At 39.9% G+C, this 17644-nt stretch overlaps 1 protein-coding gene across 4 annotated transcripts in view; it reads left to right on the top strand.

Annotated features, from left to right (window-relative positions):
* Window positions 1-17644, top strand: part of ARHGAP26 (Rho GTPase activating protein 26) — a 486560-nt gene that overhangs the window by 380496 nt on the left and 88420 nt on the right. For all 4 annotated transcript variants that reach the window (XM_055141710.1, XM_055141709.1, XM_055141708.1 and 1 more), the window contains exon 20: window positions 16243-16396. In XM_055141710.1, the coding sequence (XP_054997685.1) occupies window positions 16243-16396 (154 nt within the window). The remainder of the gene's footprint in view (window positions 1-16242; window positions 16397-17644) is intronic.

The following is a 17644-nucleotide window of genomic DNA, read 5'->3' as shown; positions in this document are numbered from 1 at the left end:
GGCAGAGCCTGGCAAGCTACCTGTGGCCTATTCGGTATGCCAAAAACAGTAACAACAAGCCTCACAATGGAGACATTACTGGTGCCTGCTCGAGCAAACCGATGAACAACGGGATGACAGTACTACATACTCTCTCTAAACTCTTCCAAAATATTGAAGACACAGGAATTCTTAACAGCTACTGTAAAGCTAACAGTACACTGATACCCAAAGCAAACAGAGACACTTCCAGAAAAGAAATCACTTGTATCACTCGTCATCCCGTTGATCTTCAATTTGCTCTAGTGGGCGCCAGTAATGTCTCCATTTGTCCCTGTCGCGAGCTAGTGCAGCCCAATGATATCTGCTTGCTCTAGGAACAGGAAGAGCCTCAAATCATTCATTCAGGGATTTGACGAAGAAATCTGACCATCTAGTTGGTGGGCAGCCGCAGGGTCTTCTGACGTCCCATGGAATCCAGTCGGTAACAGCTCTAGTCCAGCGGTTGTCTCTGAATCACATTACATGACCGGCCCATCTGATTTTTGATGCCTTGGCAAACGAGACAGCCTCCCTGATTCTTAACCGTTGACGGAGGTCAGAACTCCGGATTCCTTCTCTCACTTGAGTGAGACGTGATACTCCTAGCATAGCTCTTTTGATTCCTCTTTGGGATACCCTAATAGCATTCTCATCCTGTTTGCATAGGGCCCAGGTCTCTGAGGCATATGTTAGTGCAGGAAGAACGGTGGAATCGAAAAGATGTGCCCAGAGTCAGAGGTTCTTCGTTCTCTTAACCACTTCTTTGACGCTCTTGAGGGCATTCCACACTGCTCTCTTCCTCCTGCGCAGTTCTGGCACCAAGTCATTCCTCATGTTGATTTCTCGACCCAGGTACACATAGGTGCTGCATTCAGAGATGTTCGTTCCATTGAGAGCAAATGGAGCTTCAGGGACCAGTTCGTTTTTCATGAATATCGTCTTGTTCAGATTCAGCTGCAGTCCGACCTTTCCACACCAATCTCCCGAATAATATCAATGCAAAAATCCTTAACAAAATCTTAGCTAACCAAATTCAATGACATATCACAAAAATCTTACACCCTGATCAAGTGGGAATCATTCCAGGAATGTTTCGACATGCGCAAATCAGTTAACATAATATACTACATTAATGAAAGGATGCATAAAAATTATATGATTATATCCATTGATGCAGAGAGAGCCTTTGACAAGATCCAACATCTGTTTTTGATTAAAAAACACTCAAAAAAATAGGAGGAAAAGGAACCTTTCTCAAGATAATAATGGCTATTTCTAATAAGCCTACAGCCAGTAGGCTTGTCAATGGCTAAAGGCTTAATAGTGAAAGACTGAAAGAATTTCCTCCGAGATCAGTACAAGGCAAGGACATCCACTCTCTCCACTTCTATTCACCCTAGTATTAGAAGTCCTATTAACAGCAGTCACGCAAGAAAAACAAATCAAAGGGATCCAAATTAGAAAAGAAAATCTTAGACTTCCATTATTTTCAGATGACATGAAACATGAAAATATACATAGAAGACCCCAAAGTGTTCCCCCCTCCCCCCACACACAAAGGCTCCTAGAAACAATAAACCAATACAACAAAGTGCTCTGGTACAAAGTAAATACACAAAAATCAGTTGTATTCCTATATACAGAAATTGAAGCAGAGGAAAAAGCAAGGAATCCACCGCATTTAAAATAGTATCCCAAAACATCAAATATCTAGGAGTCAGTTTAACAAAATATGTGGGAGATCTATACCATGATAAATTTAAATCATTTAAGTTTAAATCACTTAAAGACTTAGTAGAAGACCTCAGGAAATGGAAAAATATCACATGCTCATGGACTGGAAGAATTAATATTATTAAAATGACTATCCTATTTAAGCTATTATATAGATTCAATGCAATCCCTATCCAAATTCAGATGACATTCTTCTAGGATCTAAAAAATGTAATAATAAAGTATGCATAGAATCAGAAAAGATCCTGAATAGCCAGAACTATACTGAAAAAAATAGGAGGTATTTCATTACCTAACTTGGGATTGTATTATAAAGCTATAGTGATCAAAATGGCTTCATACTGGGATAAAGCTATTTATTCCAGTGTAAACCCTCCAATCAGTGGGTTGGAATCAAATACCGTATGACAAAAACCTGCATATACGGGAAGTTAATTTTCTATAAAGGAGCTGAGAGCATGAAATGGAGTAAAGATAGCCTCTTCAACAAATGGGAAATTGGATTACTACATGTAAGAAACTAAAGCTGGATCCATATCTTACAACTCACACAAAAGTCAACTCAAAGACCTTGAGATCTGACCAGAAACTATAAAGTATGTTCAGGAAAATATTTGCAGAATACTTCAAAATTTAGACCTCAATGGTACCTTTAATGACCTGATACCATTGGCAAAGGCAGCAAATAAAAAGTAAACAAATGGGACTACAAAAAGTTAAAGAGCTTCTGTATTCAGTGGGGGGAGAGAAACCCCACAGGCTAAACCTCAAAGACAGCTGAGTGGAAAAAAATATTTGCAGTCTACACATCAGATAGAAGTTTGATATATAGGATATATAATACATTCATGAAGATCAACAAAAATTCAAAATGCTATCAACAAATGGGGAGAAGAATTGGATAGACATTTCTCAGGGGAAGACAAGAGGATGGCCAGTAGGCAGATGAAAACTTGCTCAGCATCACTTATCATCAGAGAACTCCAAATCCAGATAACAATGAAATAACCATCTTACACCAGTGAAAATGGCACATATCAAAAATAGTAAGAACAATCTGTTGACAGGGATGTGGTGAGAAAGGAACTCTCACCCATTTCTGGTAGGAATGTTGTCTGGTGGAACTGCTGTGGAAAACAGTATGAGGAGTTCTCAATAAACTTAGAATTGAGCTCTCTTATGACCCAGCAATTCCACTTCTGGGCATCTATCCACATGAGATAAAAAAAAAAACACTCTCTGCAAAGGACATATGCACACCATTATTCATTGCTGCACTCAGTACAATAGCTAAGATATGGAATTAAACTAAGTGTCCAACAACATCATAATGAATGGATTATGAAGATGTGTCTGTATACAATAGAATTCTATGCAACTGCAAGGAACAATAAAATCATGCAATTTCTGCAACATAATTGGAACTGGAAGATACCATGTTGAGTGAAGTCCGGCAGAAGAAGAAATTACAAACACAGAATGATCTCACGTATCTGTGGAATGTAAAATACTGAATGAGTAAACGTATTGTAGTAAAAGAGGGATGCTTAGGCCATCCTCGATCCCAGTGCTTAGAGAGGAGACAGCAACAGAAGGATAGAAATCAAGGGGGGAAGAAGAGACCAAAAAGCAATGGATTAACAGGAACCAGAGCTTCAGTTATACTAGGGATATGAGTGAAGAGTACAGCCATATATATACTGCAAACAGAATTGAAAACATGAGAGCTAAGAGACAGCCGCTGAACTTTGTAATGTGCCTGTGAAGTTGACAGGTACAGTTGGAGTTGGGGTTGGGATGGGGAGGAAACCTGGGAACACTAGTGGCGTGAAGTCAACACTGATGGAGGGTTTGGTGTTGAATTATTGTTTGTCTACAATGCAACTATCAGTAACTTTGTAAATCATGGCTCTTTAATAATTTTTTTAAAATAGAAATAGGGTCCCCCACCCAAAAAATAAATAAATAAATAAATAAATAAATAAATAAATGAATGAATGAATAAATAAATAAATAAAAGGACAATGTTCTAATGGCAAATGAAAATCATCAGGAAGACACTGTCTTTTAACAAGGTCAGCAAAACCCTCCACGATATTGAAGATAAAGGTATCTTCAAAGATGACACAGAACTAAGCAATCTAGTAGAAACAGAGATCAACAAATGGGACTACATTAAACTAAAAAGCTTCTGCACTGCAAAAGATACAGTGACCAAAATACAAAGACTATCTACAGAATGGGAAAGGATATTTACACAATATCCATCAGATAAGGGGTTGATATCAATGGTATATAAGGCACTGGTTGAACTCTACAAGAAGAAAACATCCAACCCCATCAAAAAATGGGGCGAAGAAATGAACAGAAACTTTTCCAAGGAAGAGATACGAATGGCCAAAAGGCACATGAAAAAGTGCTATGCATCACTAATCATCAGAGAGATGCAGATCAAAACAACCATGAGATACCACCTCACACCACAGAGACTAACACACATCCAAAAGAACAAAAGCAACCGCTGTTGGAGAGGATGTGGGGAGAAAGGGACCCTTCTACACTGCTGGTGGGAATGCCGACTAGTTCAGCCCTTTTGGAAAACAATATGGACGATTTTCAAAAAACTAGAGGTTGAGCTCCCATTTGACCCAGCAATACCACTGCTGGGAATATATCCCAGAGGAGCAAAAAAGTATAGTCGAAATGACATCTGCATTTACATGTTCATCGCAGCACTGCTTACAATAGCCAGAATCTGGAAAAAACCCGAGTGCCCTAGAACAGATGACTGGTTGAAGAAACTTTGGTACATCTATACAATGGAATACTATGCAGCTGTTAGAAAAAATGAAGTCATGAAGTTTGCATATAAGTGGATCAGCATGGAAAGTATCATACTAAGTGAAATGAGTCAGAAAGAGAGAGACAGACATAGAAAGATTGCACTCTTCTGTGGAATATAGAATAATAGACTAGGAGTCTAACACCCAAGAATAGTAGAAATAAGTACTAAGAGGTTGACTTCATGCCTTGGAGGCTGGTCTCTCATTCTGGGTAACTCAGATAAGGGAACACCAAGTAAAATGTGGTCGAAGGTCATGTGGGGGAGGGGTGACGCATGCTGAATGTAGACTAGAGACTGAACGCAATGGCCGCTCAACACCTTTATTGCAAACCACAACACCTAATCAGAGAGAGAGAACAAAAGGGAATACCCTGCCATAGTGGCAGTTTGGGGTTGGGGGAGACGGGACTGGGGAGGGTGGGAGGGACGCTGGGTTTACTGGTGGTGGAGAATGGGCACTGGTGAAGGGATGGGTTCTCAAACTTTGTATGAGGGAAACATGAGCACAAAAATGTATAAATCTGTACCTGTACCCTCACGGTGATTCACTAATTAAAAATTAAAAATTAAAATAAATAAATAAAATGATTTATTCTTGTACTGAAAAAAAAAAGACACTGTCTTTTAGTGAGAAGCAGAGTAGGTATCCTGCTAACTCTAACTTGTCAAAGAGTATTTTCTGCAAAGAGGGTTCTTGAGAAAGCTACTAAAGGAAATGAGTTATACTCAAACTGGAAAGACAGAAGGGTTTTGTGATGCTTACAGAAGGAAGGAGTCTTTCTGTAAAGTAGCAGAGCCCAGCTTTCATCTCTAGAACTGATGTGAGGGATTATGGAAAGATGTTTCCAGACTGAACTTGGAAAAAAATTTTCCCATAGAAATTGACTTTTTATTTATGCATAGCTAATGTAATGGCTATGTGATTTGTCAAGGGATTTCGCTTGCTGGGCACTGTGCCATAGCAACAGCTCATTTAATCTTTACTATCACATCACATTGGTATTCAGTTGCTGTTCTACACTTGGAGAAAAACAAAATTTGTATTAAATAATAGAGTGAGGAGTTACACAAAAGCAAAGTGGTAGATTTAAACCTAGTCATACTGATATCAAAGCTACAATTAACCAGTCATTAGTCAGCCTTCTAGTTATAACTTGTGGGATTATTCTAGATGAGATATTTACTTTGGGGACTTTTTGGACTTAGCCTGTAAACGTAATATTATTTTTGAGGGAAATATTTCCAGTAACACTTAGAGACCCGAAGCTGAAAATTGTAATCCACCTTTGAAAAGCTGGGGGGCTGGTGTGAAAGGGTACTTGTTTGTCATTTGATTACGGGAAAAACGCCTTGAGGCCAAGCTTAATTTGGGCCTTTCTTAATAACAACAGTAACAATAAAAACTATTAGTGCACAACTAATACTCCAGGGAGCCTGCTGAGCCCATTATTATACCACACAATTGATAATCACCCTATTAGGTAGGTTCTCATGCACATTTTACTGACAAGTAAAGTGAGGCTGGAGAGGTATTTAGCAGGCGCACAGCTGGTAAATGGCATAGGAGATGGACCCCAGGTGGTCTCCCTTCCTCATTCCCAGCCCCCCCCCCCAAGTTGCCATTGTTGGCCCTGAAGTTACAGAAGTGAAGACCAAACCAGGCTGAATTATAGAAACAATAAAAGTGTCCCTTCCTAGCTTCCAGGACTGTGAGGGGACCACTGGAACCATATTGAGTGGGATATACAATATGTTCAGGCTAGCAGCCACCACCCTCCAGTTAGCCCTCTGAAGCCAGTACAAACTAGGCAGAGAGCAGAGTAGAGGTAGTAGTTTCAATATGCTGGGTCAAGGCAATTGCTCTCAGATGTGACTGCCTCAGAACAGATGGAATGAGGGTTTTCTACTTTGCTGCCGGGTGAATGTGGCATAGGTGATTAGTGTTTAGTCTCCAAGTTTACACACACACATACACATCATACTACAGAAATTGAAACAGTATATCTAAGTGAAAGATACCAATATGCAAGCTGTATATAATTTTTATAGACAGCTATAGAAGGTAGATTCATAGGTTTAGAAGGAACCAGAAACCAGGCTTTGTATGAACCTTCCTGCAGGATTTTTTCCACAAAATTGTACAGAGACATCTATTGCTTATTCAGTCTCAAATGTTTAGTGTTTATACTAAGGTGTGTTTCTTGGAATGGCAGTTCTTAGACTTGCGTGTAGATTAGAATCACCAAAGGAGCTCATTAAATACAGATGCCTGATCTTCCAAGTATATTCTGAGTGAGGGGGTTTTGGGGGGTCTTGGCTCAAATCTGGGAATCTGTATTTTTAAAAGCACCAGGCACCAGGTGATACTTGAGTCCAGCTTAAGGGAAGAAGCACTTGCATGATGGAAAAGAGGAATAATCAAGGATACGTTTCTTCCTCTATTACCAGAATGTTCCTTTGAATCTCTCTTGGGGTTTGGGACAAATTCTAATTCCCCCAATGACTGAAAAAATAGGCCCTGTTGTTTCAGTACCATCTCTGTCCCGTATCGGCACTCAGACCAGGAGTATATTACTTTCCTATTTTCAACTTCCATTTGCTTATCTATAAAATCAATCTCACAGATAATCACTTCCTTGGGGGGTGATCACCCTTATTAGGTGCATATAAAGTATTCAATTCGACACTGGGCCTGGTTGTAAACCCTTCATAAATATTCACTGTGACTACAGTGATTATCATCAGGCTATAGCTTTACCTTACGTTTGACTAAGAAAATATTGCTCTCTGAGTCTGCAGATTCCAAGAGAGGCCCATGTGTGAGAATAATGAGGCACGGTCCTGACACCACGTGATAACTTCCATGCAGCTCCATCAGCAGCTTGGGATAAATTACACAGAATTGGCGGAAATGGAAAGGGATGCTCGGGCTTTTCTTCTATGGATCATGTTAACTAGCTGATGGGATTATAGCTCTAATCAATTTTTTTTAGTTAATTCACCCTGGACTTCTCCCAGGCAGACTCAGTGAAATGAGAAATGGAAAATGCAGGAAACTTCTCCTGGGGGTCTTGTTGAAAAATAACCGGAAGGCCATACACTTCCAAGGCCTTCCCACACCTTCCTCAGGGCTGCAGTGTGTGCCCGTTCCCAGATGGCCCCTGTAGATCCTGAGCCCTCAGCACCCCTTTTGTGAGGCAGATGAGCCACCATGTTTTTTGCATAGATTTCTGTTGCCACCCAGACAGGAACATGTAATGTGGCTTTGGGCTTCATTGTGTGTGACTGAAAACGTCGTAATTGAAGTGGCCTCTAAATAATGTGGGGCCAAGGAGATACCTTAAGTGGTAGAGCCATGCGCCCAGAGAATGTGAAGGATCCCCGAGTTGGATCCTAGCACTCTTCGTGGCCCCACTTCCCCCACCCCACATCACTGGGTATGGCCCTGGGGACCCCCGCTAGGGGCACAACCAGGAGAGGCTGAAAAAAACAAAACAGAACAATTAACAGTGCTGTGCAAAGCATAGAGCAAGAACAGAATGTTCAAGACAGCCCACTGAAGGAAGAAAAGCCTATACAGAAGCATACTGATAAAGCTCAAGTCGCCCCCATTATCTCTAAGTCAGCAATGCAGCTAACTCAGTAATAATCCCATTTATTAAAAAAAAAACATGCATGCATGTATATTTCTGTGCATAGTAAAACTCTTGGACATTTCTGTGTCAGAATACATATTATATATTTATATAAATTTCTCGACTTCATATATTGAGAAATATATTGAAGAGAAATACCTGTTAATATATATTAATATATAATTAAATACCTGTTAATTATATATTAACAGGTATTTCTCTACATTACTGAAAACAAGACTCACTAGTCATATCTTTTATTTAATATCTCAAGCGATTTTCTGTGAGTCATATTTTTAAAATATGAATTTAGCACAAGTATTTATATCTGGACTCCTCAGTTTTTTCCTTGTTTGTTTGTCTGGTTTGGGGGCTACACCCAGTTATGCTCAGGGCTTACTCCTGGCTCTGAGCACGGGATCACACCTGTAGGTTGGGGACCATATCAGTTACTAGGAGTTGAACCCAGGTGCGTTACAAGCAAGGCAAGTGCCCTACCCATTGTATTTACTCTCCGGCTCCAAGAATCCCACAGAGTTTTAAGTATTTTGAACTGAAAGAACTGAAAGCTACTCCACAGTAAACTCTCATGTAGAAAAGAGGAAGGCTGGCTGTGTTGTGAGCAGCAGAATATTCGTGTAACACTCTGTATTATCCAGTTCTCTATTCAGTAATTCATTAGTTCTCTATTCAGTAATTCATTAGAGCATCATTAGATGCTCATTCCTCCTTTGTAGGTTTTCGCACACTGTTTCAGGGATGAGCTTACCTGTATCCATGCCTGTAATACAGTTTGATCCTAAGCCAGTCTCAGAGACTTTATTCTCTTGTGAAATCCAATTTTATTGGCATTCTTTGCAAAGGAATAGGCTATTATGGAGAATACGGTGGAGAGAAAATAAGTCAGTTAGTCATCATAGAAGCAAAATCAGTGATAGTTTTGCTGAAGACAACATCATGTACTTATCTCCTACAAATGGTCAAAACATTGTATCAACCAGAGTTTTCATTTACCAGTCACTGTTTGCTCATCCATTTCCCAAGCTACCTTTTTTGGGGGGGTGAGGTGGGGGACCACCAGCTGACAGTGCTCAGGGATTACTCCTGGTTCTGTGCTCATAGATCACTCCTGGCAGCACTCAGGGGCCATACACGGTGCTGGGGATCAGATTTGAGTGAATCACTTATAAGGCAAGCGCCTTAACCCCTATACTGCCTCTCCAGACCACAAACTACTGTCTAACATTTTAAAAAATATTGCCCAAACTGTTTTTATGTGCCCAAATACATTGCCTAGACTCTTCTGCACTTATTTTTGTCATAGGAACCAAGACTGAATAAGCATAACATTTTATGTATGGCTTGACAGACCATGCTAAAGTTATTATCAGCATCAAAAGTTAGAGAAATGCTGTTGCAAAAAGTCTGTTTCCAAGCTTCCCATGTAGTTGGGTCTTTCCCAGAGAGCTCAAAATCGCTGCACACTCATCATTTTTTTTATTGCAAAATTCATTAAGCTGCCATGCATATTATCATCCTATCTTGTCAAGATGATGCATTGCAGACATCATTGCAAAACTTTAACAAGCAGGGGAAAGTACACCTCAGCACAGCACAGGAAAGCCTCTGGGTATTTTGCTTTTGCCCTTTTTTTCTTTTGAATACAGCCCTACTTGTCTGCAAAAGTCCTTTCTGTTTGGTTCCTCCCTTTTCTCCCTGTGCATGTGTGTGGACGGAGGCATCCCTCTTGCCCATTCTCTGAGGCATCATGAGCTGCTGCTGAAGACTAATCATCTTCCCTTGCCTTTTTGACAGCTAGTCTCAGGCATAATGGAAGGATGGGACATGCACTTAGATTCTGACAGAATTCTGTGCGTGGTAAGAAAGCTCCCCCAAAGTGACATTGATGGCTGCATTTCATGTTTACCCTCCAGCTCTGTGTATTTGGAGCCCCAGACATGTTCAGACTTGCCGAGATGTGTGGACTTGACTTGGCTCTGTGTGGGCTCCACTGGCCTCACTTCTGGGTCCTTGTGATTAACAGAGCCCCTACCTCTTGTATGTGGTGGGTTGTCATTAGAGTAAGCGGGAGCTACTTGGTAAATATGGAAAGTGAAGTAGCTTTGCTCCCAGATTTCCATAGCAACCCCCAGAACAAGTACAATATCACCAAAATGATTCTGTGGCTTTCCTTTTTTAGTTGCAGTGATTTTGTTGCGTGTCCGTGTTTTTCCGCTCCTGATTTGTACAAAAAAACAGAGACTTGTCCACTGTAACCAGTACTTTGGTTTCAAGGACATTAATGGTCTCTCTCTGAAGCACCTGAAAATTGCACTCCCACAAATTGCCTCTTTCTGAGCTTGCACAATACATTTTGATTGCTTGTTGTTCCATTATATCCATGACTTAAAACATTTGTGGGGCGATGTACATGCGTGGTGCTTAGAGCCAGCACCTGAAATGCATGAGCTGATGCCAACTTTACAGGTCACCATAAGGATGTTTAATGTGTTCTCTGTGGGTCAGCAGATATGCCCTATGAGCCCTGCTGCTGAGTGCCTGCATTCTGAGGGACAAGTCCACATCTCATCTGTCACTCCTGCTGGAACACGGGCTCATGAAAGTGTCCCAGGCATTCCCCACACATATTTACAGTTGTTAGGGGATTGTCCTTGCTTGTTAGCTCCTCTTTTCTGTGACAAATATGAAGAGAAATTCTTATTGACAAATATTCAAGGCATGTGAAGAGCCTGACTCCAGTTTGTAGATAGATACTCTCCGGCTTGGGCATTCTTTCTCTTTTGGTCATTTTAAAGATTCTCTTTGATCTTGTTTATTTGACTCATAACTGCTTGTTTTTCTTCTTTGGTCCACTAGCCTATAATTTTATTTTCTGCAGTAATGCCATTGCCATCAATTGTTCTTGTACCTTTTGATGAAAATCTCAGAGGCAGTTTGGATCATCAGTGGTAACAAAGAGGTCCAGCTCTGGTATTTAAATGATTGGGCTAATTTTTTCATAAGTCTTATATGCCATCTAGTCTCATTATGTTGTTTTGTCAGGAAAAACTATCATTTGCCCACCTGACCAAAAAATTCTCTTGTTTTGAGTGGCATATGCCGAATCATTTTTGTCTTTGCTCCCCAACCCATTACTAATGCTTTATAGAATTTGTCTGGGTATAATTTGTCATAACCACTAAGATGTTTGATTTACTATTGATTTCACTGTCCACCATTTCTCTGGAATAAACCTCACCTTTCTGCTCATCCCTAGTAAGAATTTTAAGTATTTCAGGTCAGAAGTCTGTCCACCTGGAAGTTCTCAGTGTCATTATTTGAGTTTCCTGTGTCATAGTGTTAGGTTAGAGGTGCCAGAATCCAAGATGCCCTTAGAGTGTGGCCACCCAGGGATACTAGAAAGAACCCACCTTTTCCACTGCACATTTGACTCTCTTGTATACAAAACTGAGAGTTTTTTTATCATATAATTTTTTGTATTTGCTTCTCAGACTAAGAACTTCTTTCCTTGAGTTATTCTTTTGTGCCATTTTGTTATAGCAGTAGCATGTGTGAAAGATTCTGATATCAAGTATCAGTCAAAATGTAGTCTCAAAAAGAATTGACTGAGGCTGGAGCAATAGTACAGCGAGCAGGGTGTTAGTCTTGCATGCAGCTGACCCAGGTTCAATCCCTGGTATCTTATATGGTCCCCAAGTACCACCAGGAGTCAATCCTGAGTGCAGAACCAGGAGTAATCCCTGAGCATTGCAGGGTGTGACACAAAAAGCAAAGAAACAAAAAAAATTTACTTTGGATCAGGAATTACTCTTTCGACACCCCTAATTCCACCTTAAGTACCTCGAACACTGGATATGACCCTGGTAGCCCCAGAGCTGGTCTGATGTTGAATATTGCCACGTGAGACCTGTAACCCCTGGGCTGATGGGGATACCAAGCAAGTAAAGCATTTCTTAAATAAATAAATAAACAAATAAATAAATAAATAAATAAATAAGTAAATTCTAGTGTATTCCAGTAAAGAAACTACTAGAAAACCACACACAGTTTGAATTAACCACCTGTTTCATTCTGTTCATTCTTGTTTGTTTGTTTTTATGTGTTTCTTTGTTCTTTTTAAAAAAATTAATTATACTGAATCACCATGAAATACAGAATTACAGTGCTGTTCATGGTTGGCTTTCAGTCATAGGATGCTCCAATACTTATTCTGTTCTTTCTTAATATTATATAGAGTTGAGGAGCGATAGCACAGTGAGTAGGGCATTTACCTTGCACACGGCCGACCGGGTTCAGTTCCTCCGTCCCTTTTGGAGATCCTGGCAAGCTACCCGTGGTATATCCGATATGCCAAAAACAGTTACAAGTCTCACAGTAGAGACATTACTGGTGCCCACTCAAGCAAATTGATGAACAATGGGATGACAAATACAGTGTTACATATAGAGTTGAATCTTCTTTCTTTTACACTTTTTTTACTCTCCTGGGTTTATTTCAGACAAATAGCATATTCCATATGCTGCAGATTTCTCTGTTAGCCCACAGAGAAGTCAGTGTGTAATGCAATAATGGTAGATGTATTCTTTAAATTAACCTCAGTCAAGTTTTTAAAGTGAAATCTATTTATAAGCATTAGGGTTCTGGCAAAATATCTTGCAGACTGTTAGCCTTGGGTTACAGAACTTAAAATGCCAAGTAAGGGATTGGTAGTGGACAGATGGGAGAATGATATTGGTGGAGGATCTTGGGCACTTTGTGGTGGTATGGTAATGTGGTTGCATATATCAAAATCATAACACTATTGTAGACATGTGACCCAAATTATAAGGATTTAGGTTTGTTTGTTTTTTTTAATGATTTTTTCAAGGGTTGGGCAGGCAGATAGAAGGAGACATTGGGGCGTTGTTGAGTGATGCTGACATTGGCAGTTGACATTGGTATTGGAACACAATGTGACTGAAACTGTATTAAAACAGGATTTTAAACCACAATGCCTAATAAAAACTTGGGGAGAGTAAAATTTCTTAAAGTAAAGCATCTTTAACATTTTCTAGAATTGTTATTTTAAAATCTCATCAGAAGTCCTAGTTTGTTCATAGTCTACAAAGGAAGGTAGATAAATATGTGCAGCTTAATAAAATCTCTTATTTCATCTGAACAAAATTCCAAGGAATAGTGTGATGTCACCACAAACATGTGGTGACCATGTTTGATACCCAGTAGGACCTCAAAAAACAGTCATTGAATTAATGAAAATTGAAGATTCTTTTGTTACATTCTTTTCCTAATGAATAGTAAGGTAGAAAAAAAATCTAGATCGTGTTTTGAGAAAAGATATTTCTTTTCTAAAAAAGATATTTCTTTGCTAACAAAAGATTTTCTAGCAAAGTCTGGTTTCTAATTTGTAGACGCATAACCCTCTTTTACACAAATAAATACCCCAAGGAATATAAACTGTAGTTTTAGACTTCTATTTACTATGAATTGAGGGAATTATGTCTTCTAAAGTTGACTTCAAATTAAACTTAATTAAACTGTTTCTTCTACCAAATAAAGCAGAAAGTATCTCCAGTGGAACTCCATAGAAGGGAAATCTTTATTCCCTTTTTTCATATGTTGGTCTTGGTTGGCATCTTTCTGGGCTCTTGAGTATATGTATAGAAGAAAATTTAGCATACTGATTTATACTTATAAGGAACAAGTACATTCCCTCCGTGATCCCCTGATTGTGCAATTGCAGAATTATTTTTCTTCCTGATAGCAATCCATGTAAGTGTTCCTACATGGTTGAATTCAACTCTTCTAGTTTTTTTCTCTTGGCTCTTGTTTTGAGCCACACCCAAGCAGTGCTCAGGACTTACTCCTGGCTCTGTGGTCAGGGATCACTGTGGCACTGCTCCGAGGAACAATGGAGTATGGGGATTTCTGCATGCACAGTGCAAGCTCTGGCCTTTGAGCCATCTCACTAACCATCTCACTAACCCTGGTTTCTCTTTTCTTCAGTTGTTGTTTCTTTCTGTTTAGAACTTGAGGTGTTGAAATATGAATGCTTCTAAATCTCAGGATAATTTGGGCTTTGTTTGTTTGGGGATCACCTCCAGTGGTGCTCAGGGATCATTCCTGTTGGGACTCTGAAGGCCATGGGTAGTTCTGGGAATCAACTCCAGATTGGCTGTGTGTGAGGCAGATGTCTTACATGCTGTACAATTACTCTGGCCTTATTAAGTGTTTCCCCCAAAAAATGTACTGTGAGTACATAATAACCTCATGGCATATATAACTCTTCTCTATGGGCCTTTAAACAGAACATTGAAAATTTGCCAAGATATTAGGAGCTATTGGAATGTATGTCTTTGTTTAACATGAATTTTTCTCTAACATCATTTTATAAGCATAATATATTTTACACATAAGAATAGTACGGGGGGAAAGGTGGGTTTTTTGGGTCAATTACTCCTCTTTATTTCTTGTTATAGACCTAAATTCAAATGGTGACCTGTAAACTACCTTGACAGTGAACCTCTTCAGACTCATCTCAAAAGTGTTTATGATCGTTTAGGCAGATTTATTTCTTAATAAATAAATTGATCACAGGAGCATCTGTTGATTTCAGTATAGCCTATCTGTAGTGACTGTGGGATCAGAATGACACTTCAAATCCCAAATCCCTTCAGCAATTATTCCTGTGCCATTTAGCTAAATCATCCCCCAAAATGTTTTTTTTTAAGTACATGGTTCCAAGTTTTTAAAGATGGGAAGAAACAGAAAGTTCTCATCTTTGAACGATGTTCTAAAGTTTACAAAACACATTCTTGCTTTTGATCCCACTTGATCCTCATGACAGCTCCTTGAGCTGTACAGGATAGTGCTCTTTATAGATACACTAGGCAGGAATCAGAGAGGCTGAAACACTGGAGCAACAGCCAACTCAGATTTTCATCCTCTTCACATAGTAAAGTTTTCCGAGTATTAGGATTTTTTTGATCATCAACTCCATTTTTAATCATACTTGACTATGTAGCTTTCAGAGATCTATCAACAGACTAATTAGAAATTAAATATCAAGTACATGGAGCTAGAGACAACTGGAAGAGTATTCGGGAAAGCAGTCAGGAATTGAGACCCAAATCATAAGGAGTTAATGGTCAAACAACAGATATTTCATTGTGAAGTGCTATGATTTAGAGGTAGAATATAGTCTTGGCTATGAGGACAATATCAAGAGCAAAAGTCACAGCATCAAAGTTTGAACATCCAGATAGGCTGAGCCTCTTCTAGTCAAAAGGCATAATAATTTATATGTGCATGAGAAACCATTATTAATATAATTGGAAACCGTAGACTCTCAGCATTTTGTTTTAAAAAGGAAAAAATAAACATTGAGCAATTTTTTTCAAAAGACATAATTTGTAGCAAAGTGGCCACTTTTAAGTGGCATATAAGAATGTTAGGGAGAAGTTTTATGCTGAGCTGAGATGGGTGTTTTGCTGTTGAATTTCAAGTTAGCTATTATGCTATATCCTTTCCCACTTTTCTTTTGTCTCCTCTTCTATTTTATAGTATTTCATTTTATTTGTGTTTTTCAAGATTCTAAAGACTCAAAGGTCCAGATGCCACTCCTAGTGATACTCCCTCAGTGTTCAGGCCCGGCATGAAAAGTTAAAAGTTTTAAAAGTTAAAAGTTCCATGCTGCTCTAACACTGGTACCAGGTGCTACCTGGACTACACCAGTGCTAGTGGAGCTATGTACCACTGTAGATCAAGTTGGGGGCCTCATGTATGCAACACATGTGCTCCAGCTCTTTGCACTCTCTCCCTGGCCCCCATTCTTACCTCTTAATCCTTTTCCATGTCATTTTTCAAAGCTTCATTGGGACCAAATACCTCCATGTAATCTCATTAGATGCATATTTCTTGTACATGTAAGTAAAAGTACCCATATGGATGATACTAATATGAGGTTTTTGGTCTCCCCCTTCCCTGCAGAAGAACAAAGGAACAGCATCATCAACTCCAGCTTAGAATCTGTGGTCTCATCAAATACAAACAGCATCCTTAACTCCAGTAGCAGCTTACAACCCACCATGAACTCTAGTGACCCAGACCTGGATGTTCTGAAACCCACTCGGCCCAACTCGCTGTAAGTACAACACACAGGGACCGGGCGCAGCGGGCTCGAGTTGGTCGGCTGTGCCACCCCAAGTGGCCCCTGGCCCTATCTGCCTCCAAGCATCATTCCATGAACATGATGAACCTTCCATCCGAAACTTGGAGTTTCACGAGTTTACTGCAGATGTTTTAAGCATCATCATGTCGGAGGGGAGTCATTATTTTTCCTAACACATTGCTTCTTGGTCCTGATGATTTTTGACAAACAATCCTGCTTGAGATGGCTTTGGGAATGGCTCCTGCCTGTGCTGCTGGCTGCCGGGCATGCAAAGCAACTTCATTCCATCTCTCAGAAGTCCACATACTGGAGCTGTGTGTCAGTAGCCAAGTTGGTTTCGTTTTTACAGATTGTTTCAGTTTTCCTTCTTCCTGTGTTGAGAATGTTCTAAGATTTCACTGAATGTAGATAGAACTGTTTCTAGTAGCCCTTGAGATTGAAGATCCTCAAACCTTAGCATGACCATACTCTTACGAGACGGGTTGCACACCCAGCAATGCTCAGGGCTCATTTCTGACTCTGCTCAGGGATCAATCCTGGCAGTGTTTGAGGGACCATATGTGGTGCCGTGCTGGAGATTGGCCGTGTGTGCTTTAATTCCTGTATGCATTCTCTCTGTTTCTCTCTCTACCTCTCTCTCTCTGCTTCTCTCTCACTGCCTCTCTTTGTTTTCCTTCTCTTTCTCTCTCTGCTTCTCTTTCTCTGCCTCTCTCTCTGCCTCTTTCTCTCTTTCTCTTTATCTCAGCCTCTTTCTCTACCTCTCTCTCACCTCTTTTTCTCTTTCTTTCTCTTTCTCTCTGCATCTCTCTCTCTGCGTCTCTCTCTGTCTCTTTCATTCTCTCTGCTTCTCTCTCTGCCTCTCTCTTTCTCTCTTTTGCTCTCTGACTCCTGCATTAGATTTCTCTCTATCCCTTTCTTTTTCTGCTTCCTGAATTAGATTTCTCATATGAAAAACACTAGAAAAGAGAAGAACCTTTGCTGCTTTAGTCTTGGGTATTGAACTCTCCTAGCTGATAGGTTGTTCGGGGATTGGTTGTCCAGCTCCTCATAGAAACTAGATTTACTCTTCTAGGGCCAAGAACTTCTCCTTTGTGGTTTCATCCCACATTGCTTAGCATGCTTCTCCAGGCCACTCCATAAATCTTGTCAGTTGGAGCTTTGCAGAAAGAATGTGAGGCTGTGACCAGAACAGCTGGACTCTCAGACTACAGTTGTATAAGA

The sequence above is a fragment of the Sorex araneus genome, chromosome 6 (genome assembly GCF_027595985.1).
Source record: "Sorex araneus isolate mSorAra2 chromosome 6, mSorAra2.pri, whole genome shotgun sequence".
Taxonomy (NCBI): Eukaryota; Metazoa; Chordata; class Mammalia; order Eulipotyphla; family Soricidae; genus Sorex; species Sorex araneus.
Note: the sequence above shows the minus strand (reverse complement) of the source record. Positions and strands in the feature narration are given on the sequence as shown.